General features: G+C 44.6%; 1 protein-coding gene across 7 annotated transcripts in view; it reads right to left on the bottom strand.

The window, feature by feature from the left end:
• The window catches only part of AMBRA1 (autophagy and beclin 1 regulator 1), a 137,221-nt gene that overhangs the window by 46,950 nt on the left and 62,273 nt on the right, over positions 1 to 27,998 (bottom strand). For all 7 annotated transcript variants that reach the window (XM_080395711.1, XM_080395708.1, XM_080395705.1 and 4 more), the window contains one exon: positions 5,702 to 5,812. In XM_080395711.1, coding sequence (XP_080251837.1) covers positions 5,702 to 5,812 — 111 coding nt within the window. The remainder of the gene's footprint in view (positions 1 to 5,701; positions 5,813 to 27,998) is intronic.

Genomic DNA, 27,998 nt, shown 5'->3' on the forward strand with positions numbered 1-27,998 from the left:
AGAAGTACACAGAGCCATAACAGAAGTGAAATGAAAGAATGCCAGAGTGTATTAACCTTTAGAAAATTTCTGCTTTACCTAGGAGCTGCTCAGTTGGCAACAAGAGAGAATTGACTTTGGTGATCGCAGCAAAGAGCGAGCCATCCTCCCAGCGTAACAGCGCAATGCTGAACTGCTGGGGAGCCTGCTTACAACAGGAATCTCTGCTAATATACAGCCTTGTGCTGAGACCACATGCAGGATACTGGGCACACTTTTGGTCAGCCCTGTTCAAGACAGACTAAACCCTAAACGGTAACAAGTCCAGCAGAGAGCTCGGAAGATGGCTGGACAGGTGAATACTGGGACTCTCCCAGCCAAACCTGAGACAGAGCCAAGTGAGAAGGCCAGCAACAGAGCAAGGCTACACACTACACAGGGAAAGCATTTGCCAAAATACAGCTATGAAACACACCACCACTACCCGTGCAAAAATACTTTGATTATCAGAAGAGAAATATATAGTCCAGTCCTTTTCTTTGGGGGTCTAAGAACTGTCCTTTCTCATTCCTGTTCTGCTAGATGTCTAAGTTTTTGTCCTGCACTTCTGGGCTCAGGATGCAGTTTACGGGAGTCAGCCTCAGTTTCCCTACAGCGTTAACTACTGTCACCTGATGCCCAATGTTGGAAGCAGCAAGACTGTATACTTGCTTCATCAGTCCAAAGGTACGGGTGCCATTTAGCCCAGGGACCCTTCTGTACTGATGAACCCCTAGTGCTTTTCAAAGAAGTGCAAGAACTTCTAGAGGGGACAGGTACTGATTTCTCTGGGCACAGGTGATGTTACATCTTTGTTCCTACAGCTATTGAAAAATCACAGTCTACAGCATCCATGCCTCTTCTCAGCTTTTAAAGTTTGGGGGTTTTTAATCCAATGCAACCTTGGATGTTCATAAGAAACTCCCATCTTGATTTTTGGAAGGTAAGAAATGCTTGTATTTCTTTTGTACCACTTAGTTTCAGGGACGTTGCCAAGCCTTGTACATATCCTCGCAGTTCCGTGGCTATTTTTTTCTTTTCCAGATCTCTAATCCTCTTCCTCATCTAGCATTTACTATATGTCTTTTTAAAAAAATGTTGGGTTTGGACCACCAGTCACTGAGAATCATATAGCACACGTTCACTCATTTTCTATCAACACTCCCCCCCCCGCCACCTGCCCCTCCTTCAGCGCAGCACAGAGGTTTTTGGTGAACAAGTCCACAATGATGGCCAACATGACTGCGTGTCTTGTTCTTTTTAAAGTTTGTTGCATATGGTGAATGCCTCTTAGCAAAACAGATTGTGAGCTCCTCTGCCAGAAGCAAACTATCTTTCCCCCTTGATGTGTGCCTGGAACATAAAACACCACAGATGCAAGTTGCACTGAACAAGAAAGAGCGCCCTTTCTTTCAGTCTTTCAGTATCTGATTCACGCTGGCATTATGGTTCTTTGCTCTTCCCTCATTTACAAAGGATGAGAGACTCAGCACTTACACCTAGAACCAGCAGAAAAAGTTGAAATGCGAGGAGAGGTGGAGTTCTCAGCAAGGTTTCATTTTAAGGAATAGCATTGAAGAGATTCCCAAGGCGTGGGGAGGATGAAGATACACATGCATTTGACAGGGCCACAGGCTATTTGATTTCTTTGCACCCCAGGCCTGATCTATGAAAATGAAGCCAATACAGAAGATTTCAGGGACAAAAAATTGCTATTTTTGGAAAGCCATTTACAACAAGGCTGCCCTTTCATCTCTTGTTTTCTTCTGTTGTTAATGCAGCCACTGAGCTGACAGAACAGATCAAAAGAAACATCAGAGAACAAATTAATCAAGCTGTTGTGCCAACTTGGAGTGCTTACACCTACAGCATAATTACGCTTGAAACTGGGGAAGGCCTGGAATGCCAGCAGCAACAGCACTGTTTGCCAAAGGAAAACAGTGCTGGCTGCACCATCCGCTCCTAGCCATGCTTAAGGATGACACTTTCTTAAAAGCTACTCCTATTTATGTTATTTAGTGCACTTTCCTCCCCACCCCACCCCCCTTTTCTTCTTTTAAGTCCTTTTGCATCCCACTGTGGATCAGTAAGTATTGATTAAACCACCTTCCTCAAGTCCCAGCCAGGGTTAGAACTGGACAAATTCCTGATGTGTGACTAAATATGGAAGAACTAGACCAGTACAGCCAAAATGGCTAGAAAATGAAATAATGAGCAGTGAGCAGCATGACAGAAACTGTATTCAAAGGATATAAACAAGAGATAAAACCTCCAAATATTTTACCTCTGGAAAGGCTATCTCCTACACTGTTCGCTGATTCAATACTTACCCATTAGCTGCAGGAAATTTTAAGGATATGCAACACTTACTAGAAGAATATTAAATAAATGCCAGAGATAGCATTGTCTCTGCTGCCAAATAAATTCTCCACCCCAATGCTGATATGACTGACAATTACAGTTTAAGAATGGGTCATTTTCATTTCAGTTATTACAAGCAAAACTGGCAAAAGGAGAGGAGAAATCTGAAGCCATCTTCTTCCATTTTGCAACTAATTGAGAAAGACAGGGAGGAGACCGAAATCCCCCAGTTCCCTGCAAAGCCATTTCCCCAGGATTGCCGGAGTGCTCTTTTGTGCTCTTGCTGGACTGAGCATTAGTGAGGTCGCTGCCAGGGAGCTGAGCCCTGAGCCCAGGGCTCCGAAGGGTGCTGGGATCCAGCTGCTGAGATCACAGGACTGCGCTAATCACGCTGCTGTCACTTGCTCAGATGTGTCCGCTTCAGTGGAAAACATCCTACTTCCGAACTCTTTTCTTTGTTTAATTGTAACAGGAAGAAGAGCTGCTCAGACACGGAGGTTGGCGGCGGAGTCATTTCTTTGATGGAGTGTGGAGCTGGCAGGCAGTCCCGAACTTCGGCTGCATCATTCCATGTGCCTGAACTCCCAAACCACTGGTGGCTCAAGTCAATCCCAGGCAGTGCAACAGCCCCCTCTGTAAACAGACTCTCTCACATGACCACCTCTAATTTATAGGAAACGATGGAAAGAAAAGGAGCTATTGAGATCACATGCCTTACTGGGAAAACAGTTTATTTCTGAGATCATGAAGAGTCAGAAAAAACTCCTCCAACCCACCACTCCGCTGTCATCCATTTAGCTTCACAATATCTCTACAAATTGTGCACCCTGGAAAACTTGCAGCTTGCCTTTGTTCTGTGCCCAGACAAGCTTGACAAATACCTGTTTTAGGATGAGCACAGCTGCTACATCTTCATACATCCTTCCTAGACCTTGGCAGAGGGAGATACAGCTAACCATCTAGAAATGCCAGAGTTGGGCTCAGCGTGTAACAAGGAAGAAGTGCAGTAAAACTGAATGTTTCCAAATGGTAATAAACCCAGATGGACAAGCCATCTTGATTTAAGTACAAAGTGGGGAGTCAGAAGAGTTGGGGATGGGCTTGTACTAGGAACCCTGCCTGCGAGAAGGGCGCAACGACAACAGAAACCATAGCCCAATTTCCAGCTAATTGGAAGCTATTTAAGCCATTTCAGAATGGAAATGTCCTGGTAGGGGAGAAGGAGAAGATTGAAATATTGATGTCTTGAGGAGCAGATGGTTCTTATTTTCTATGGGATTCCATAAATTATAAACAAACATCTTATGCCTTTTTTTTTTTTTTTTTTTTTAAATTTTTCTCCTCCCTCAGCAGCCAGATGAAGCAAAAAATAAAACCACTATTAGCAGCTGTGGCACTCTTCAAATAATTTACAAGCTTGCAGAGAAGTCCCAAAGAATTTAAGCCAGCAGCAAGATGCTTCCCGCTCTGACTTCATCTTTATTCTGTTCCAGAGTCTGGCTGGATCAACAGAAAATATTGCTACCACATGGCAAAGCTTTGCCTTCAGCACTGATCCTCAGTCTACAACTTTACACTAGTACTACAAAGTTTGGCACTTAACGCACATCAAAGTACTGGGCACACGAGTTTAACACAGTATTCTGCTTTAAAGACGAGACTGTGTGCTCTTTCCCAAGAGGCAGAATGGTTCTCAAGGACAAAATATAACACATCTTCCCCCTTTACAATGTCCAGGGCTACTGCAGGGCTTTTATTTCCCACCAGGCTATAAACATCACACCACAGTATTCTGCACAATGTGAAGGAAGGAGATGAAACAGAAACAGCAGATACTTTATCTGTAGGAATGACACAGTACGAAAACTTTTTGTAATGGGATGGACTACTGGTGACTTTGCCCTAGCTCCTCCTGTTTCCCAGAGACTGGGAGGTAAACGGCCCCATACAGCCTGCCTAGAGAAGCTGGGGATGTCCCATCATTTCAAGTGTTCAGGGTCAGAGTGGACAGAACTTTAGGCAACCTCATCTACTGAAAGATGCCCCTGCCCATGGCAGGGGAGCAGACTACATGATCTTTAAAGCTCCCACCCAACTCAAACCATTCTGTGATTGCACGATGTCAGCTCCCCACATCTCTGCTGCTATGGTGTCATGACATGTGCTCCTTTGGTGGGTTCTTTAAGCAACAGGACAGTATCCCCCAGAGACCTCTATTGTCAGATATGTAATTTCTAGGATTGCAGAACAGACAGGGCTAGGACTAAGAGAAGGTTTTTCTTAATTCATTTTAATAGCTACCTGTGAAAGCAGAAGTCTTTCTGAAAACAGAATCCCTGTTCTCCCTAAAAAAGTCGGTCCCTTAAAGCTGAACGCAATCCGGTTTTGCTGAGAAGTCAAGCAACGAATTTCACATATGCACTGAAAGGGCCCAAGCTAAAAATCACCGTACAGAGACGTATTCATGAATACCTACCTCCTATCTTCATCCTAGGCTGCCACACACATTTCTGCAACTGTGCAGCAAGCTTTATCAGGATACCATTCTGGGTTAAAACCAGCCTTTCTAGACGAGTTAGTTTAGCCCCCCCAAAAAGTCATTCCTTGATCAGCTGACCACAAGCATCAAATATGCTTGTGCCTGCGTAAGGAAGTCTCTTCCAACATGACAGCTAGCTTATGCCATAGAACACATATAAAACTATGGGCTACTTTTCACAAAGGAAAGAACAAGTAAATAAATAAAATCAGCAATATTGCTCATATTCTTGACCCAGAATCAGCCTTCACCCGAGATACGGGACAAACCACTGCTTTTGCAAATGGCTAGAAGCTGTATCTACTTCCCCTGGCTTGCAACACTGTGGTAAGCAGACCCATGACTCCCAAAATGTTTTGCAGCACTTTAACCCACAATGATGTGAATAACTTGGAGAATTCAGACCCAATTAATTAGCAGGTTCTTATGTAAAGGTATGAAGACAATATCCCTCTAGAAACATGTTGGTAGAAGAATGAGGAGACAGAACAACTCTGTACCTAAAGAAGATTGTATATTCCCATGAGGACGCTCACCAAAAAGCCCTCCATTTATGCACGGATTTGCTGATAGCCAGAATACACAAGCTAGACAGAGCAAGAACAGCTCTGCATGCTTTTAGTTTTAGCCTCAAAAGGCTAAACATTTTACAGCTCCCACTGCAACATGACAAGTAACCCAAGGCCTGCAACATACAGCTACCTTTGGGAGATTCTAGAGCTTATGGTATAGCTCTGGTTGGTATAGACTTAAAAGAAAGCACTGGTGTTCCTTCCAGCTTACCATTGCTGATTTCAGGCAGATCAAACTTGGTGAAGTCCCACCACTGGAGGCGGTAGGTGGTGTTGGCAATGTTGCTGGCCACAGCTGACTGTCCATCTCCAATCACAGCACCTACAGAAGAGGGGGAAATAATTAGCAGTTTAACCTTCAGAAGATTATCCAGAAAAGAGCTGGGGAGAGAAAATCATAGAAAACCTTTCAAAATCTAACACACAAAACTCTAGAGCCTTAAAAAAACCCCCACTTATTTTCAGAAATGGCAACACCTGCTAAATAAGTCACAGAGCATAGGAAATTAATAGGAAAGCACCTTCCTGCAACACATTTCTGAAAGAAAAGAAAGTTGATGAGAGGGTAAGATTTGCCCAGTTTCACAAGGCAAAAATCCTAATAAATTCATTTAGTGCAAATGCATTCTACTTATTGGTACCAGTGAAGCTGTATTTTCACAGAATCACAATTTTCTACTACAGCTATGAAGGCAGACCAGAATACATACCAAGGAAAAGCGTTGCCCTGGCAAATCACATGCATTTGTGGACATAATCCCTCTCACTACTGCAAACGTCACTCAGAAGATACACACTGCCTACAACATTTGCCACGCAGTAAGGACAGTCACAAAACATTAGCAAGGAGGACCTACAACCTGGCCCTTTGCTGCTCTGGGTGGCTCCAGGCAAATGACGTGACCCTTGCTAACCACCCCAGGATTTGGGCAACAGCCCAAAGCAGACGCCTAGGCAGAACACTTCAGGAACTAGCACAGAAACCGTAATTTTCCAGGCAGAAAGGAACTGCCACTGGTAACTCAAGTTGGCATACATCTGAGAAACCTCAGAGGCTTTAAACGCAATCCTTAGGGAGGTGAGTGGAGGGAAGAAACAGTTCTCCCGTAATAGCACTAGAGTCAAAAATCTCACACTATTTGCAGTCTCTAAGGTCTTCGTATACATGCAGCCCTTGTAGTACACATATATGCCGGCACCCAGAGAAACTCAAGGTAATAGAAATTGATGAGGGAGAGCAAAACAAGATCATCCCCGAGCACAAACGAGGGAAAGCACAGCCTCCAGAGCCTTCGCAGTCTGGATTTCAGCATCTCCACGCTGTCTCTAGCGGGAAGCGCACAGCGAAGTCAGTAGCTTCGCTCTCCCAGAAGGGCTGGCTCAGTGCTCTTCTGCCCGGGCGCAACCGTGGAAGAGACGCCACTCTGACAGCTCCGATTCCAGCACGCAGCAGGCCCGTGTCTGCACAGAGAGCTAAAAGCTTGTTAAATGCCAGTAAATGAAAATGGTGCAGAAGAAGATAAGGAGACTAGATTTTTACTTTTCATATGGAATCCCAGGCTTGCAAAATAAATGGCCTGAAAATACACACTATAACAGGGTTTATGTTTTCTCTGCAAAGTAAAGAGCTAGGCAGGGCAAAGTGAGGGAGGAAACTCTAGACCAGTGCTGATAAACAAACAGAACGATGCCAAGAAAGCTGCTGCTAGTATTCTTTCCATTGATAAGCTGTCTTGAGCCCTGACTTTTGGTTCTGGAGAAAGCTCAAAAAATAGGCCAAGAGCAAGGCTTCCGAGCAGACAGCTTTATTCTGTACACTCAGCTGTGCCAGGCCTCCAGCAATCACCAAACCTTCCCCGCGCGTCTGCTCAGTCTCTCTATCTGCCTCTGTCAGATGCTCACGTATCACTTGGAGAGCAGAATTAAGAATATTTCCATTGCTCTTACATATGCCCAAGGCCTTGTTCTCCATATTCCCCCAAATCAAAGGGCTCCTCTGAACAAAAGATACGCGCTGCAGAAAGCGGATTCAATGCATTAATGAAATTACATGTTGTAACCAGAAGTGGAAGAAGGACAATTAGATTTCATGTTGCTTCTTCTTTAGAAGTCTCCTCGTTGCAAGCCCGAGTTTGGTACCCAAGGGGTGGCTCCCCTGCTGCCTTGCCTCCAGCCACCAGGTGGAGAACAGAAAACTAGTTTCTGTACAAATTTCAAGCAGTGGGACTTGCTGCAGGGAAAGAGCAACTAACATCACCAGCTAGGCAGCTGCTGCCTTATAGGACTGAGTCAGAGAAGGAAAACACTCTGCAAAGACAGGCAAGAGAAGTACTACTCAGGGCACATAATTCCAGAACATTGATCTTATTACAGATGAACATTACAAAGTCATCATTTGTTTTGCAAGGAGAATAACCTTTGTAGGCACAGCAAGTAATATATAAACGGCAAAATATCATACCCCAGGGAGAGTAATCATGTGCTCCCTCCAAATCACAGAAGCCTAGCAACATCACTAGCTGCTCCACAAACAGCAAGTTCATCTGGCTCATACAACTGTTGCACCTACTGCTACAAGTACCTTAAAGCTGTTGGCAAATGGGCTTGATTTTTTTTTTCTGTAAAGATTCTGTTTTTTTCATCCCTTTCCCCTGAACCTTGAGGTTAGTTATGGTGTTCATTTAAACCTCGCACCTCTTTCACCTCCAAAGGCAGTCACATCCTACACCGAAAGGCTAACAATGGGAAAAAGCAGCACCTCCCCACCTGCAGGACAGCCCTGCACCAGTTTCAGAGCCAGCAAAAGCTATCAACTCACTAATGCTAGCGCTTCAGGTAACAGATACCTTTCAAAAAAATTGGGACACAGGGAACAAAGCTCACAGAGTGAAAGGTGCATGTTCAGAAGGATTTGATCCATTTCTCAAAGGCTCCAAACCAGTATGCCTAACACTAACGGTAAATCCATGAGCCACATGTTTTTATTAAGTAATTACCTCTACTTATACTAATTATGTAATTGAGAAGTGTAATTATTAAGTTATATCTAGCTACATATAACGAAGTGGCATAACATTTGTATCACAAGTCCTGCCAGAAGCCTCCCACATGCACTGTCCCAAAGTAAAGAGGATTAAAAGCACGTACACATTTCAGACATTCAATTTAGGGAGAAAAATACCTCCCAGCACACAACTCTGCTATCCTAACCTTTGTTGTCCTCTTTTTCCGTTGCTTTGTCGGGAAGATCTGAGAGCACAGGTGGAAAACTGAAGCAAGTTAAAAACCTTGCTAGAGAGCTTTTGCTCACTGTGTGGTGTGAAAACTCATTCTCAGCTGGCTTTGCCCAGCCAGGGTGAGAGCAGAAGCAAGCGCTGTTGCCTCTTAAGCTCTAGCGTAACCTGGAGGCAAACAACACGCTTCAGCTTCTTAAACGTGGGCAGCAGCCGATCAGCTCTTACAAGCAGCAGTTCTCACTAAGCACTTGACAGTCTGTCCTGCTTCCTGGGTCTTCCAGTGTTTGATGGGATCACAAGTGACTGCGGCAGGTACCCGAGGGTCTCAGGCTTGTCAGCCCCACAAACAGAACGCCCTTTTACTGCAAAGATGATGTAGATTTCAAAATGCTGAAATCCAAAGCCAAGGCCAATTGAAATGCAGTGAATGTAGGTTTGATTGGCAGCTTTCCTGCGTCTGTCTATCACTGCGTAATAAACACTGGGTGATGGCAGAAATGAAGACAAATGCTTTCAGCAGCCCCCTTTTCTCCCCCCACCGCCCCAATCTCCATCCACCCCCTCTCAGCATATGACAGGAGAGTTTAAAGAGGTGGGGGGTTGGGGGGGAAGTCTTAACAAAGACTTAAAAAAAAAAATAAAAATCATCAATTCTTTTCTTCTAGGCCACCTACACGTGACAGATATTTATCCGTCAGTCTCAATCCCCTCTGAGGGTCCAACTCATCTTGGCATGTGCAGAAATGAACTCTGTCAGTCAGCTACTGCTCATTTATGAATCAAGGCATGCAAGCCAATGTCCGAGTTTAGACTGAAAGGGGAAAAAAGCAGCACAAAACCACTCTCCTGGGCACTCCTGCATTCCCTCGGTGAAGAGCAGGATAATTCCAGACGACTGCTATCAATGAAGAGCTAATACTCCAGAGCTACACAGGCTCTGGGGTACGCCTTTCAAGAACATGGAACATCTACATATCATGGGAATTTCTTTCCAATGTATCCAACAGAAAACAGAGCTCAACTTTTTTTTCTACTCTAGATCCTTTATTTAAGTTTTTAGTGTCTGGCAGGTCCCCTCATAGTAAGAGAAAAATTTATTAAGACACTTACAGATAAGCCTGAGGAAGCTGGAGAAGTCCCTGAGCTAATTTGTGACTCAATTTGAGAAGTGATTAGGCCCTGGTATAAAATTCCCCCTAGATTAGTACTTGCGCCTTTAGGCATGAGTACCTTAGAAAAGTAATTACCTCTTTATGAGCCTGTTTGTAACTGTGGCTAATGATATTGAGGTTATCCTACACATGCAGAAAGGATCTTTCACAGCTGAGTTTTACATTTACTAGTTCCCGACTTACTATAATCCAGGCTCCAGGAAGCCTGAAACACAGGACAAAAGTCTATTTGACAAACCGAGGATAAAGTTCTTTGCTGCAAGAACATACCAGAGTCTCTCAACCAGTTCTGAAGAAATCTGAATTCCGCTGGAATGCAATGACTGATCTCTGAAGCCTAGGGGAGATGCAACAGGTTCCTCCACATCTCCGACCCTGAAGTATTTTATAGGACAGCCTGGTATTGGGGACTGCCTTTGATCACAGTAAATATATTAAATCCTAAATATGAATTTGACAAGGCCCAGCAAATCTCTGTTCCAGGCTACCACGAAGACGCTGCCTCTGAAGTGGCCGAGCTACCTATGTAAAAACTGGGCTAATGCTGAAGGAACAGTATGCATAGCAACCTGGTACTTTCAATGATTTATTTTGCTTGGTTTTCAATGTACCAGCAAGCTGTAAATAGAAAGTAGGCAAAACAACTTTCATGAATGGATGCACAAAATGTTGCTAAGGGTAGTTTGGCGTATGCTAAGCACTGAAGGGATCTTAAGAGTCGATGTCAACTCAGAAAGCCTCAAAGAGGTCTGTGCTCTCTGAAAGCTGAACCCTTCAAAAGGCTATTATTTTTCCTTTACACTGGATGTACAAAATAAGAAAAAAAAAATGCAAATTCCCATTCGTGCTCATTCCTATTGCAAAATTTCCTTTGAAAGGGGGCAATGCTTAGCTGCACAGTCCTATCGGCTATGGGAATTTGAGCAGGCCTCAGCTGCAGGTCGTGTAGATGACCATCCTAATAGGAGCTCAGTCAAGTGCCCAAGGGCTTCACTCACATTGTGAGCAATGCAAGCATCATATAGGAAAGGGAATTTGCCAGCCACAAGTGTCAGACTTAAAAGGAAATCAGTTTATTTCCAAGAAACACAAATAAATGAACAGATGCCCAAAGCCTCCATCTCCAGTACAGTCATGATGGCTCCTTGACATCTTACCTTCCTGATGTTAGACATCTTCCTTTGTCTGATCATACCATAATTAATGCAGAAATGCATCTGGAAAGCATTTGTCTTTGATGGTAGGGTCCAGTTTTCCCTCAGGGAAACTAGAAGAGGTTAAGGTCCTTTTCAAAGGCATTCCTCTCTTATCAGAATTGTTTGCACTTCGCCAAGCAAGCTGATAATTTTTCTCCTTAAGAAAGAGATTCCCGCTTCTCTGTTATTGTTCACCCCATAGAGATGCTCCTGCTTATGTCATCCTGCTACACATGGAAGTTAGAACATCGGGTATGAAACAGCATGGTGAGTTTCCAGAACCAGCAAGAGTTGAGCCAGCAATATTCGCATAGAACCTCTCAGATGAGGAAAACCCTGTACCCTTCCCAGTGTCAAATAAGGTACCTTATCACAGCCTTTGCATATATACACTGGAGCAAGCAAACATCACTGTTTAGGAAGTCCTCATCCTACTCGGCGTGACCGATAAGCAACAAGCAGTTTCATTTCCTTGCTGTAGCTACCACAACTGTCTAGTGACAGAACGTGGTCTAAGCCTTCAACTTGCCAAGAACTTTCTGCAACCATCCAGTACCATACATGCACTGTCTAACAGGAAAAAAAAAAAATCAAACCAAATAAATTGGAAGGAATTCCTTCTTTCTACCTCCTAAATCACTACCAATCATCACCTCAAGTACAGCATTGCCACAATAAAAGCCTGACAGGATTTAAAACAATTTTTGCACACTACTTCAAGATTCATAATCTCTCATGCCATAAAAAGAAAAAACAAACAACCAAAAGCAAACAAAAAAACCACCATCAAAACCAACATGGTAAAGAGAAACATCATCTGAACCGTGGGCATACCAGAGCATCTTACTCGTGCCTCACCTTCAGGATGAGTGGAGAGCAACATACTGCTCAACAACTGCTGGAAGGAGAAGGGATCAATGACAGAAGTGAGAGCCCAACTTTGGCAACTGAACACAAAGTAATGGTTTTATCTTGCTCCTAAATATGTAATTATTTAGCTTATGCTTCAGAGGATACTTCGTTTGCATAGCTTAAAAGTACAGGTCACCAGAGAACTGGAGCCTCAAATCCTGCTTGCAAAAGAAGCAGAGCCGCAAGCCTTTGTGGTGCTCTTACATTTGTACAACTCAAATGAAGCCAGTAAGTGTGATTTTCTTCTTTGTAAGAAAACCCGTATGAACCAGGACTGTTTAGGCTCAGCTGTTTTGTTTCTTCATTTGTCATTTATGATGCTTTTAGCTGCAGTGGGTGATAAGCTCGTGGGAGGTCTCTACTATATTAATTGCTTTACACTATGTAACAGCATGCATACATATATACATATTTTAAACAGCAAACCCCCATTTGTTTGGGGACCACCGTGAGACTCCTGTAATTCTGATAGTGGGTACACTACTAGAATGGTGTGTAAAGAGATTGAGGTGCTCCACAAAGCACACGGGTGGAAATAGATGTTACCAAGCTAGACAGTCAAGAGAGCTCTTCCTGCAAATGGAGATGCTGTATCATTAAAAGAGCTTGACAGGAAAAGGTTATGGAAACAGAAAGAAACAGCTGTTACCATTGGCTGAAACAACTCACAAGTTGTTTGAGAAGTGGGTGGGCATACAAGCTTTCTCTTCTCTCATTTCGGCCCCTTGCTGGTAAGGGCAGTCAAGGCTGCAGTCTTCTGATCAGCTAACTGCTCGAGCTGTTAAAGGAAGTTTCTGCAGACATTGATGCTTGTTTTGAGACCATTTCTTTATTTCCATGTGACAGCAGCATGTGTTAAAAGCATGCCTCATACTACCATATGATTCAAGCAGCAGAACATGTTTCCTACAGTATAGCCTTTTAGGGAAAAATATTCAAGCACTAAAAATACATTCCAATCTGCAATCTGCATTTTATTTAACTAATGTTTGTTTCAACATTTTCGGCATATTTTCAGCCTTTTAGATGAGCTTCTCTGTATGCAGAAAGAAGCCCTAACAAAAAACAGTGAGCAAAGGTTTGGAGAAATAGGTTTATGCTTTCTTCCTAATTTCTGTTATTCCATACACCGTAAAATCCTCTAAAGCTTGCAGAATCAGCTAGAAGAGCCACCAGCTACTGCCTTGGCATGGGAGTCAGAAACCTATTTATTGGAAAATACTGGGGAAATAAACATAACTTTACCTTGCCAGTGGAAGGAGAAAAAATAATCTGGGTTACGGTCATTTCTCCATCTGGAGGATGGTAACAACCTACTAAAGAAATCAGTGAGAGAATACATTGGAAATCAGCTCCCAAACAACTGACACTGCAAGAGAAAAGTATTTTTCAGAATTAAACTGGGGGGGCGGGGAGTGAATGAGGCCAGGACACGGTGCTAGATGAAAAAGCAGAAGAGCACTGAACTTTGCAGTCTCTGAGGAAACACGTATTCTCTTCCTTCACCCGTGTTTGAACCCACATGTTCACAGCCCTCCTCCCTTCTAAGCTTCCAGAAACAGTAGGTGACTCTCCGTATCAAAACGCCACATCTCTCCTACCACAGCTTAAGTTTCACAAATCCCTGTGAAGGTCAACTAGGAAGGTCTCAACAGCTAATCTGTGCTGTGTCGCTCGGGCTCCTCCCTCTGCCAGCTCTGCCCCTCGCAATGCCTCCCCTCTCCATCACCAAGTCCCTTGCATCATTACCAAGCCCTTCATTAAATGCTGTTGGAAGTCTGCTTTTTAACCTTCACGTCTGTGTTTATCCTCTGCACAAAAACAGAGCGAAATCTGTGCCTGGCAGGCATTTCCTTTTGTAAAACTCCTTCTTCTTTCCCTTTCTGACTTTTCAGAGCATGAAATGTGCCTGCTAATCCTAATTGCCTCTGATGGAGAGCCTTGCAGGGACCAGACAAAGGGGGCAGCCTTCCACCGGGCAGCTGTGAGCAGGCACCGGACTCAGCTCTCCAGTCTCCAGAGTTCCCATCTCACTTGGCCGCATTTCTGAAGAACGCAAGGACAAACTCCCCCAAGTAGCTCTACCGGGAACAGGGACTTGCCTTCCCAGACCTCCCCCCTCCCGCTTAAATGGCCCTCCCAGCACAAGAGCCCATCTGAGCTCGTGCGACGTGACTCGGAGTGGGTAGAGTCCTTAAATATTGCTGCGTTATGTCAAAGCAAAAAAGCTAAAGGCCTGACTCAAGGGTCATTTGCCTGCCTGCATCCCGGCGCCAGCTCTCTTACCAAAGAAAAACTTTGCAAGGTCCCACTGCTGCGTCCATAGCCGGCCCTTCCATTAGCAGTGCCTCCGTCAGGAACTGAGAAACCGAATTGTTATGCTATTGAGTCACTTTTGCCTCCAACAGTCACTAAAGAAGTTAACTTTCTGGTCTAGCAGAGAGTGCCTGGACTCAGAGGAATGTTTCCACGGCAGCAACAAAACCTGCCTTCACAGGATGGCCGTCACTGCCTACCAGAACGTCCTTACACCTGGGCTGATGCTTGGGGTCCTCCACAGCCGTCACACCGCCCACACTGCCTACTAGGTCTGCTGCAGTCCCCTCGCCTAATGCAGACGCTGAGGTAATATCAGACTAATCCAGCCTTGCCAAAACTGCTGCATGTGGTTTCAGATAATTCAGAGCTACCGCAATTTCTTGAGATTTTCTTTTAAGGGCTGTTTGCCAAGACATTTGCCAACTGTAGCCCATACCTCCACACAGGTTACACTTTATCATCAACTCCATCGCTCATAAATTAGCACGGCCACAGTTTCAGTTCACAGCGAGTAATTCCTCTCCTGAGCACAGGCTCAGATAGTGTTGTAACAGCACTCCTATCCAACCAATATAGCTACGCCAACAGAGAGATACAGAATAGATGCAAAAATAATGAGTGAAACTGTTTTTACACAGAAGAGCCTTTTTCATTGTGAGTGTGCATTTTAACTACATGAAATCCTCCTAAACCAAACAAATCAGCAAGCCAAATGCCTGCTACCGCCTCTGCAGCTCTTACTGCAAGAATGTGTGCTTAGCACAACTTTAAATGTGCGTGTCTTATGCCAAAACACTCATCTGCAGTGGAAAAAAACCTCAGCAGTATCTTCGTAGAGCACATGCATGCCTTATCAACCACCACATTGCAATAATACAAACTTTCACTAATCCAAGAAGCAGTATGTTCCATAGAAGGGTTTGAATTCCTGAGATTTAACTGTGTATCAGTACGACACCAAGCTTCCACACTGGAGCCACTTTTCATTGTGGAAATAGCAGTACGCAGTATTAATAAAAGCTCCAAGCACAGAAACACATTCAAAGCCTTGTACTTGGCAGTGAATTGAAGACTTGCAAATATTCTTACTATCCTTAAACACATTTCAGGACTGCTATATTACAGCACAACCCCTGGGCATCAAAACTTGAAATGAAAATGCTGTGTCAGCTTAGGGACACGGACTGAGATGCCACCACAATACAGAGCACTAAGCTAAACACACTCAGTGGCTGATTATATTTCGGTAGTTATAATACCCTGCGAGCTGAACAGATCTGTTGAGGAAATACTTGTCTGTTCTGAATCTGTACTCGTCTAGGGAGATTAAGATGAAGTCAGACACTCAGAGAGAAATGCACCTCCATTAATAAGAATGCAGGTCCTGACAACTTAAATAAACTCCATATAATAAACTAACAAAGCCAAAGAAGGGAAGGCAGGACAAGAACTGGGACATAGGCAGCTGGGCTCACCGTTTTCTGGGTAAAGCAGTCAACCGGGAGACAACCAAATAAAGCAGAAAATGAGCAAGCTGGGAAAACACAAAATCTAACAATAGTGTAACTAATGGGAAGGTAGTTTAAATTTAAAGCATGGTGAGATGGAAAGGAGGAAGCCCAGGCTGGAAGAACACAATGGGGAGACCACGCTGCTCCAACTGGAAAAGAACAAAGCAAAAGAAACCTACAGCAAACAAAGCACTTGGCTCTCGTGGAGGAGCTTTTGAGGGTGGGTTGCATGATCTAGATGACAGCAATGGAAACAAGACTCATCCTTTATCACTACTAGCTTTAATGCTCAAAGCAGGTTCCAGCACCTCAGCAAATCTGCAGGGATCTCTGCATAGAGCCAGAGTGGAGATTCAGGCTCAGGGGGTGACCCTGATCCCAGCGTACGCGGAGCGGGACTGACAAAGCACGCTGGTCCGCACCCTGACGGACCACTGTGTAACAACGTGTAACAGTGCGACGTGCAGAGCAGCCACACAGCGTCAGAGCTCCCAGAGGGCAGCAGGACTCCACCAAGGGGTCCAGCCAAACTCATCACCTTGTGGTGACTTCTGTAAATCAGTGCCACGGCTGAGCTCAACCCAGACAAGTCCAATCCACCACAGTTACAGAAGTGACTACAAGATGAAAAAAGACTAACACTTCATCTCGTTATTTTAAGGAGTATTAAATGTCAAACTCAAAGCCACACACAGTAAAACTAAGACCTAAGCTCAAGATAAGAAATACATCCTAGCTACTCAGCATGCAAGCCCTATGCCGCACTTCAGATGGGTTTTATTTCTTTTTAGGGCAGACTTGACCTTAATCCAGCTTGAATTAGCTCCTAATACTTCCAGAGGATACTAAGCAGTCCTGTCCAAGAAGCTGCTATACAATATAACTACCACAGCTTACTCCACACACAGCATTTATAAGCCAGAGTGGAGGGAAACTCAGACTATGAAAGTAGGGGAATCAAAATGTACTGGTTTGTGGTAAGATCTGAGATTATACATGATCGAGATTTGGAGCAGGCCACGCTTTACTGAAGGCAGGGGTCACAAACAAAAAAAACAAACAACCTGTGGTGAGAGGCTCCGAGATCTCATCCTCACAGCAGCAGAGCCACAGGTCCAGCTCCTACCAGATCAAAGAATCAGCAGTGGTACAGCCTAGACGATGAGCACTGCAAGTCAGCCTCTTAGTCCTAGGTCTTAGTGTTAAAATTAAGAGTCCCAAAGGACAATTTTATTAGGTCTCGAGTCAGAGGACAGCAGAAGTTAGGCAGCAGCTCACCAAAATCACAGGAGTGGGGAGACCGATAGCCAGTTATAGCTAGTTTCTATGCAAGCTGAGAAATTTTGTTTTCATTGTTCCCTGTGTCAACAGACAGGCATGTACCGAGCGAACGAAGGGTCTTCTACAGAACCTCAGTGGCCAAGCTGGGCCAGGAAAAGACAGAAACACACTTCCTTCACACCCCTTGTGTGCCTTCCACGTAGAGAACCCAATCAAATCCTTAGAGACATGCTTTCTCTCCTTTTAAAATCCTTACAAATCTGTTCTTTTCATGGGGCCTGTAAGCTCTTTCTCTAAACTTTGTTACTGACTCCCACCCCACCACAACTTCCAGCATTTACCATCAGCCCTTCTCTTTCATGCCACCTTGCCATGATTCCCACCCTACAAGCACAGTTAGTTATTTGTCTGCTCTCAGCCCTCTTTTTCCTGTGTCTTCTTTCCCTTCCACTCTGTCAAAGTCACTTTGGATTCCCCTCATGCTTTTCAGTGTCCTCATAACAGGGGTTCATACATGAATGCATACATGTGTGCTGGGTGTTTGCCCCCTTCCTCCAGCCATGCTCCCCACTAGATATTGAGCCTGGTCCATCGCTGATACCAGTTCCCATTCCTTCACCTATCGCCAGACTAATGAAAACTGTCACCAGGCCAATTCCCCCCACTACACAACTTTTCTATTTCTACTACTTATGGCACTTCAGGGAAGACTGAGAGTTCCCGCTGGGTTGGTCTATCAGGAACCAAAAGACAGATGCTCAAACAACTTGTATGTACAGCACACCAGGAGACATCACATGGATGGGTGCATGCATGCCCACTCCAGGAATGCTAATAAGAACAATTGTTTGAAAGAAGACGAAGTGTTTCTCCAGCTTAACTGAAACCCACGCCTGCAACTCCAGCTGCCTCGTCACCACCTTCGACTCATTCCTCAAACTCTCCCCTCCTCCAGCCTCCATTTTCTCTCTGTGCAGAATCGCAGCTGCTTATAAGAGAATTACAAAGTGACATTACTTCCTCCATCCTTTCAACCTTCCCCTCCCCTCCCGCAATTCCTCCCATCACATACAGAAGCATCTTCCCAGCCCTTCTGAACACTCCACCTGCCTCCATGGTTTTATCCCCATCTCCCTACTCCGTGCCCATTTCCATCCCTTGCCATTTGACCATACACATTTGTATGTTCTTCTCCTTCCTCTCATGCCACAAATATGTTAACTCCTTCCACCTCTAAATTCCTCAGAGACTCTGGATCACTGTTTGGATGTCTAGGGTGAGAAGGGGAAATGCACTCACCCCCATGTTCCTCTCATCTCCAGCTCTCAAACTGCACCACGTGAATTCCCGGCAGTCATTTTTCTTTTTCAGCCAAGTCCAATCAGGATCCTCTCCAGCCTACCTTCCATCTCTCAAATACTACTAAAGCTGCTCTACTTCTAGTGACCACATTACTGGTCAAAGCTCAGGACTAGTAGTTTAACCACCATTATCTGTTACTTAGCAAAGGTGGTAACATTTGAGATTCCTGGATTACTCCTCCCTTGCCTTCTGTGAACAACTTCCACCACTTCCACTCTCACCACCCCCAAGGATGCTGAAGGAGTCAACCAAGCCATTATGAACATCACCACAACTACTTCCACGCTGATCTCATTATCTAATGGGTCATAAGCCACACCTATGTACACCCTCCAACCCACTGCTGCAAAAACACGTGGGTTGAAGCAGCTTGATACAGCTGAAATTGTACGCAGTTTCAGGCAGCGATCAAAGCAAGAGAAAGAGAGAGGTGAACCTGGTTCTCAGATCAGCAAGAGCTGGACTCAGAAGGCAGGCTACCAGGGAACACAGCAGGACTTGAGCGCCCACAGCAATCACATTTGTAGAGGCTGGCTCACAGCTCCCGCTGATTCTGAGTTCTCGGAGGCATGGTAAGTCCTGCGTGCCAGGGTGCTGGATTCCAGCCCACACCGAGCTCAGCAGGACAGTGTGTCAACCTACCGCTCCAGAAAGCAAAACACAGCTTCCTTTTGTAGCACTGCCTTGCAGCTCCTGCGTAGTTCAAAACCAACTCGCTGAGCTCCTGCAGGCACTGGAGACTGTCCCCTCTTCTGCCCCACTCCAGAGGTGGTGGTATATGAATTTTAAGAAAACATTAAGACATATTTGAGGTGTACCTCCACCTTTGGTTCCTGTTTATACTTGCTAGTGTACAAAACCTCCTGCTGTCTGCATTTACTTTTGATTAAGTTCTCAGGCAACGAGTTAAAAAGCTGGTATGGGTTTATACAGTGCTCTCATCCTGACTAGGGCCTGTTTGCTATTGCACAAATATCCTTTGGATCCTCTGCTTGGTTTTCTTTAAGATTTTCTCCGTCTCATGCAGGACACTTACCATCTTCCACATGTTCAACACCCCAAAGCCATGGACAAATGCAGCTTTTATATGCTGGGAAAAGTCCACAGCTTAAACTTATTCCCCTAGGCTCTGCCCTTGCCAAGGGCATGTCCCGAAACTTCTCCAGCCTCCAGAAAAAAGGGGACAATTTCTCAGTGTGGCTCACGTTAAGGTAAAACACAGAGATAAAGTAAACCCATGTGGGATGAGCAAATCCACAAGTCGAAAGTGTAACTCCAAAAGAGTGTCACGACTAACCTTACAGTACCTCCCCATACATCTTCCCCCATAATCAAGGAATGCCAGCAGCACAAAACCAACACAGCAAGCTGAGGTAACGATACTCCGTGGAGGGAAAACTATCACTGCAGAGTCTAATAGCTAGCAACAACTTTCAATTCGTATACATAACAGATTGATACATTAATGCTCAGTTACAGAAAAAAAAACCCTCCAGGGCAGCAAGCAGAAGGATCCAATGGTACAATCCTATTTACCTGGGAATGGGAGCTGGGGATCAGTATGCAGCATCCTTACAAGGTGCCTTATACAACATACAACTACGCTGCCACAGCAAGAGCTTCCTCCATCTTGATGCCAGGGTGGCTATAAAATCATTAATGAAGGTATTCTATATGGGGTGTAGCAAATCTGGCTCAGGGTTTGCTTTGTGCTGGTGTTAGGTTCTCCCCCATGTAAAACACATAAGCAAAAATTACGACTATTCTCTTCAAAGATGACAGCCAAACACGGCAGGCCGCTAAGAATTCCCACCCCTCCGCGTGGCAGATCACATGGGTCCCTGCCTCCTCTCCACGCTCTGGAGCGTGGGTAACTTCTTAATTATTTCTCCCCCCCCTCCCCCCTTTTAAAAAGGAGGCAGCAAGCTGTGGGAAAATACTTTTATGGCTAAGTGAGCTTTACCACCCACAAAGAGACAGGTCCCCAAGGGGCCCTCACCGCCCACAAAGAGATGAGCACTTCTGCAAAGCCTTACCCCTTCTGATATAATGATATCTAGAAATTCATCGCTTTAACAATGCACACAAAAGGCATCAGCCTGTACCCCTCACTTTTAAGAACATCATCATCATCTCTCTCCAATGCCTTTCTAAATCTCAAAGCCAGCTTTAGCTTCCTAGCCACCAGCACAAAGAAAGGCTTATTGGGACAGTCTGCATCAGCAAATACGATATACAAACTCTCTCAGTTTCAGTGCTCACTTCCATCAGGTGACACTGGAACAGACCGCAACTTGTGACATGATGCAAACGGCTAGCGGGACCTCTCCTGTGGGACCACTGAAGACATCAAGACTCCTGCACATCTATGAGAAACTGTGGAACTTGTACTATGCTCATAAACATCCCCTTGAGCTCAGGCAACAACGTTGCTCATTTAAATGCTCTTTATAGTAGAAGAAACCCACCTGTTTCAGCAATTAGCTACCTTAAGTGGTGAACTTTATGCAGCACGATTTCAGGAAATAAAAAAAAAACCAACCCCTAACACCACCACTCAAGTATCTGCCATTTGTTTCCAGTCTAAATGGGTCTGACATCAGCTTGTGCACCCTTCCATGCCTTTTGTCTACTGAATTAAAGGCTGCTCTATCAGAAATTTTTCGCCCACAGAGATACATCTAGACCAATGAAGCAACTATGACTACCTACTACTTCTTTGATTAGCTAAGTACATTAAGCTTATATCATTCTACAGCTCAAGTCTTCCTCAGCTACTTTAAGCCCTTCTGAAGTGTAGGCACAAGAGTCACACATGGACTTGCGCACCAGCTGGAATGGCATTAATGAGATCATATAAAAAGATAACAAATGTTTCATACTCCCTGGTACTGCCTGCCTGTACAGGGTCTTAAAGCTATGCCATCATGACAGAAATTCACATTCCCTTAGTTCACGTGTGACTCCCCAAAGGCATATTCAGAGTCACTACTTTGCCCAAAACAAGCCTTCACAAACTGCAAATTACTTGTCCCAAGGTATGTAATCTCACTCTGGGCTGGAAGAATATTCCCCTACCCACAACATACCGTGCTTGCATCATCGCTGGGAATGAAGTGACGGCAGGAAGATCTGCCCTCCAAATAAACCCTGGAGGTTGCCACCGTCACACTCCATATTTTACTGCCTACAGACAGAAGCGGATTGACCCCAGACCCCGAACACCTGGTTCTTTGAAAGGCCAACAGCAATGGACTGGCAACACTGAACTCCAGGCTTTTAAGAGTACTTAACTGTTGGCTTGTTTGAAACTCTTGCCTCTGGTCCCATAGAGTCATCCCATAAAACTGCTTCTTTTAACCGTCAAAATTTTCCCTATTGTTTCGGCTTAATTCAAAGCTTTGAGTACCACTCTGTTCCCATTTGAACATACAGATGCACAAATGCATACAGTAGGCTATGTACAGGGGCTGGTACCAATCACCCTGCAGCTCCACCATCATCTCTTTGGGGGGAAACATGATGGTATAAGTGCAATTAGCACTTCAAGGCTCTGTGTTTGGGACCTCTTAACCCTTTAACAGGACTTTCTCATGTGGAGGACAAAGTCATAAACATTTCTCTAACAAACTTCTCTCATGGGGCAGCATAACCAAGGACAGCGTAGCGCAAACATCTCCACAACTCCTGAAATGCAGCCAGTCACAGCGTCTGGCATGCTTGAGGAAATGCAGATCTTTCCAACTACTGCTAATCTCAGTGCAGTCACATTTCCAGACACTAGCCAAAAATCCCCTGACACCTCAGACCTCATCAAGCATATCCTGCCAAACAAAGCGGTCTGCACTCACCCTCATCAGAAAAGTTACGCTCATGCTAATCTCACTTCCAAACAAAACTGTAAATTATGCTCATAACGCACAGCCGCTGATCCACACCAACGCTTTCTATGGACACTTAAGCTACACAAGTAGGTGATTGAGGGGTTTTCAGTTTAGCTTACCGAAAAGGAACTGGAAATGAGACTCTTTGCACAAAATAAGCATCCTCGTGGAAAGCTAGGAACAAAGCATTCTCCAGTAACATCTGCTCTCTCAGACAAACCTTGAAAGAGCCACAAGTCCTCTGCAGTAACAGCCATCACAAGGTTTTACAACAGATAACACCACTACTTGCAACCAGAAGCAGCTGTCCCTACTGCTGAAATACAGCCTTTAACACAGCTTCAACTACAAACTCCATTTTCACCTACACTAAACCCAAACATCATGTCAGTGCTCCAGTGCACTCATACAATTCAGAGAACCACTGAAGACTGTGGGTGCAAAGGATGTCGGGAGATGCCCCAGTCCACCCCCCTGCTCAGAGCCAAGTGAACCACAGCAAGCTACCAGGGACTATCTCCAGTCAAATCTGGATGTATCCAAATATAAAAGACTCCACAACCTCCCTGGGCAACCTTTTCCAGCATTTGACCACTCTCACAATAAAATAAAAAAAACACCACCCAATAAAAAATATATCTTCAGTTCAAATGCAATTTCAGTTTGTGTTCACCCCCTTTTGTCCTTTCCCTAGGCACCACTGAGAAGAGCCTGGATCTCTTGTCTTCATTCCCTCTGTTCTTTAAACACACTGACATGATCCACCCCTGAGTTCTCTCTTCTCCAGGCTGAACGGTTCCAGCTCTCTCAGCACGCCCCCCCCTCAAGTCAGAGTCTCCAAGCCCTTACTCAACCTTGTGGCCCTTTGCTGCACTCACTCCAGTATGTCCATGCCTTTCCTACGCTGCGGATCCAGAACTGGACAAAGCACTCCAAATGTGGCCTTACCAGGGCTGAAGAGGACCACCTCCCTTAATCTGCTGGCAAGGCTCTTCCTAATTCAACCCAGTACACCGCTGACCTTTTCTGCAGGGGCACATTTGCTGGCTCATGTTCAACTTGTTGCCCACCAGGACCCCCAGGTTCTTTTCTGCAAAGTTGCTTCCAGCCAGTAGGACCATAGCCTGTACTGGTGGACAGGGTCAACCCTCCCCAGGTGCAGGACTTGGAATTTTTTCTTCACTGAACTTCATGAGATTCGTTGGCCCATTTCCCAGACTCTGAAAGTCCTTCTGAACAGCAGCACAACTTTCTGGTTCATCACCTACTCCTCCCAGTTTTGCTGAGGGTACATCACCCAGGTGATGAATGAAGATGTGAAATAGTATGTATTGGCCCCAAGCAGATCCCTGAACAGGCCAAAGTCTGCTTTCCTGAAGAGCTTTCCCCACAATGCTGTCCTGTAGGTACTTCTTTATTTATCTGCACACGCTCAAAGTGGGCCCCTTTTAACCATTCTGAGTCATGAAACCAGAAGAGCAAGGGCATGATAAAAGATCCAGAAAACATTGAGTTACAAGACATAAGGCTAATTCACTTATAAATAAAACTGGATTACAGTACTCATGCATTTGCTTAGCTAACATGTTTGTGAGGCACAAGAAACAATATTTTAAATGCACCCGGGAGTAGCAAAACGGCTGCCAAAAGCTCTGCTGCATCAACAAACCTGCGGCATCACCATCTTGCATGTAGGAAATCAAGGCATTACATTTTGATTCTCATAATAACCTCTCAAAATCCTGCCTGCTGAGTCCTGCAGCCTTGCTTTGAGTATGAAATAGAGAAAAGACACAGCACCGAGTAGCAACAAGGAGTGCGCCTACAACAAGTCTTTGTATCACATCTAGCACAGCTTCTGCTCAAGTACTGGAGCTTCTTGCCTGCTCTGCTACATACAGGTTGTTGACAGGTCCACAGTCCATCACATCAATGCATAACACAGCAAGAAGGGACAGAGTAGGAAGGGGAAGAAATTAATAGAGAGATCACAGCACTGCACAACATAGCATAAACATTGAGAAGCTTAACACAGGAGGAAGCCACGTGAGTCTTATTGTTGAGTATCTGAGACCGATGTAGTCCGAGAAAGGGCTCCTGCAGCAGGCACGCTCGCTCACACTGTGAAACCAAGTTCCTTACTCCTGGTTAGCAGAATTAAATTTACAATAGCGCTGCACACCGAATGATGGTGGCAGTACCAGCTTCAGACTGCACAGACTGAAACAAGAAAAACAAAATCCCTATCACACAGAGCTCATTTATCTTGAGCAGCGAGTTAAGCACACGCTGTCTGATTAGTCTCAAAATATCCATTAATACTTGCAGTCCAGAATAAGTTTTTTAAGAAAATCTCAATAAAACCTAGAAAACAAAGCTACAGAAACAGGGAAAGGGTAAGGGTACAGCCCCTCCTAAAAACACTTAATTACCTGCTGCAGACAGTGGTAGAGTTTGTGTACAGGGAGGGGGAGAGGTGGAGAGCAGCTCTACCTTTTCAGAGGATAAATGTAGAAAATAAAGCAAGTCAGCACCACTGATGAACAGTAAAGCTCTATGCTGCCTTGGCACAGCCTCTGCCAAGTAGTGTTTACTTCTGGAAGCAAAGCACACATGAAAGAACACCCTCCGTACAAACCAAATAGCTGTTGCTTTTCCTTCTCTCAGAGTTCTTGCTTTCTTAGTTTTTATACCACCTTTGCTGCTTTCATTTCATCCCTTCTGCTCAGGCTCCTCTTCTAGGCATCACCCCTTCTGCACTCAGCTGTCAGGACAGGACACAACCTGCCTAATTTTAGGCATCTAAGGTATTCACAGCAGAAAGGTACTCTTCCAAAGCTCCCTATACAATGAGTGATAAACATACTGGCAGCTCCACAGAAGATTCAGAGCACCTAAGTTCAGCTCACTTCAGGTGATGAATCAGAGCAGAAGCTTCTTTTTCTCTGCTAACTATACAGGAAGCTTAGCCTCCCCAGGCAAATCCCCCCAAATTACAGCGTAAATACCCCCCATAGTGCATATAGCTGTGGATTCTTATTTCCAGTTGACTCACATCCCTCTCAATTAACACATTCCCAGATTTAGCAGATTGAGATGAACTACGGCTTGAGCTGCAAAAGCGTAAAGGAGACAGCAACAACAAGGACTGAGCAAAAGCGGACTTTAAAGTGCTAATAGCACTAATATGACTCAAGTTCATTTTTATCGTGCAGTACTCAAGAGTCTTTTGGACCATCTCCAGCTCTCAGGTGTGAAGAGGCAGCTCCTTCCGTATAAAAAAATTGATACACAAAATATTATTAAAATTTATCTTTGAAATTAAACTGGTTTTTGAGTCACTCAAACCTTGAGAGTACTCTAATCTCTAGAATCAAATAGGGGATATCATCTCGCAAGGGTTCTGATGCATGTTCATTCCCTCTGCCCTTCCACCTCCAGCGCTTAGCATGCTTAACATCCCAACCGAAGACTTCAAGCTGCATCTGTCCGTAGCCGGCAACAGAGAAGTGCTTGTGCCCACAGAGCACCTGTTCTGCTAAATGGAAGAAGTAAGTGAACAGAGGCATAGAGCAAGCAGGGCACTATAAGCAGCCAGCCAGATTAACGTTCTTCCATTCCAGCACACAACGTACTCTGATGTTTTCTACCTGTCTATGCCTTTTGTATGCAATAGTGTACAGCAGGAGCGAACATCAAAATGTGCATGAGTAACTGCAACGATTCTCGTTGCAGAATTTGATATCTGGGATGGGAGGGAAAGGCTAACTGCAAACAAAACACACAATCTTTTCCATCACATAAATACATGTTAATGGCTTTCTCTCAACACCACCTACCACCCACTTTCAGGAGAACCAAACCCACTTGAGCTCAGACTAAATGCTATCTGCACCAAAACTGATCCCCCCAGCTTAGGATTTTTTTGTGGGGTCCTTGCACAGGACTCCTATTTCAGAAGAGATGGCCTGTAGGTAATTCAAATGCTAACGACATCAGATACCTATCAGCCTCCATTGTGCCAAGAAAAGGGGCAGCTGGACTGCCAATTAAAGCACAGAGCCGGAAAAAACAAACTCACGGGTGTCTTGCAATACAGTGGAAAAACGACTGATGTACTATAAAGACAGACCTGGTAGGGAGAATGCAGCATCTGCAGATCAGCTATCCAATCCTCGTGTAGCCACAAAGAAGTTATGTATTGCCAGCTGGTTTCTAGGCTTGCGGGTTTTTTAAGCAATAATAAACTGATTTCTACTTTCTGGGAGTGGTATTTCATTTGAAGAACATTTGCCAAGAAGTTCACTTTCTGACCACAGCCATGAAGTGGTATAACCCTGTAGCAACAGCTATAGAATCTATTGAAGCAGAAGTCAACAATGGATCTAAGATGAAGTTAACTCACTTTATTCTGCCTTCATCAAATCCATCTACACCACCAAACTTTCAGGAGATTCTATTTATGAGGCAATCCACTATGATCAAGCAGCAACATAAAAAACATTAAAAACCTTCATAGCTGAAAGCTGCTCTAGGAGAGCAGCAGCTGGAGAGGGGGCGAAGGCAGATGAGAGCTGAGGTCCAGCAGCTAACCTTCATGAAAGCTCACAGGTTGCAAGTGTGTTATTAGAACATATAAAGCAATTTTATAAGTGAACACTTAAATTAGATGATGTCACACAATTAAAGTCTTCTCCATGCTTCCAAAATCCTACTGTCTTCAGAAGCTTAAGCACCATGTTGAGGAAACCAACAGCTCTGAGGATACCTCTTCGTCAGTTCCATAAAGGCACTTTCCAGTCCCGACTGTAATGATTTTGTGCCTTTGCAGCTCAACACTACAGCCTCTTTTCTTCCTTACGTTTTTGCACGAAAGGCTGCACTTACACAGAAATTATAAACAGTTCTGAAGTCTGTGATGAAGATGACAGATATCTATAGCTCTCAAGCTGCAGAAGCACCTGAGGCATATTTTAAGCCTCTTACGTCATCTGGTGTCCACCGACATAGATCACAGAAAGACCACAGAAAATGAGGTTACTCAAAGACTCACATATTTCCGTATTAAGCAGTACCCACAGATTTATAACAGAAACACACTGTACAGAAACCCTCACGGCTATGTTCCTCCAGGTCTGTCTATTGTGAAAAGCAGGATTAGATCAGGATACTAATCCAAACTCACGTAGTTGCCTTCGATGAAAAAGCAGAGGCAAGCTAACAGCAAAAAGCCAGTGATGGACAGCTGAAGGTACACACTCAAAACTAACACTCAGTTCTCAGAAAGCCTTGCCAGAGAATACATATGTACCAACAGTAAGAAAAACAAGGGTACATGAGAGACAACAGAGATGTGTTTTCCTATCAACTTTTGCCGGTCTTCTAGAGCTCTCAAGCCATCTTAGTCCTGCTCTGTACAGCTGCACATCACCATGAGCGCATCTGAAGGATGGGAGCATCTCAGAACAGAATTCACAGCTCACTGACAGTGTACCCAACAGAAGAGGATTAGGTCAAGATGACTTGGGGCACAGGAGGCAATCACACCTGCAACGCCAGAGGAACTGGAGAATCTGCCTGCAATGTGGTTTCCAAGGCAACAAAGCAGCCTCTTATCATTATCACTTTCATTATT

This window comes from Falco punctatus (assembly GCF_963210335.1).
Source record: "Falco punctatus genome assembly, chromosome: 7".
Taxonomy (NCBI): domain Eukaryota; kingdom Metazoa; phylum Chordata; class Aves; order Falconiformes; family Falconidae; genus Falco; species Falco punctatus.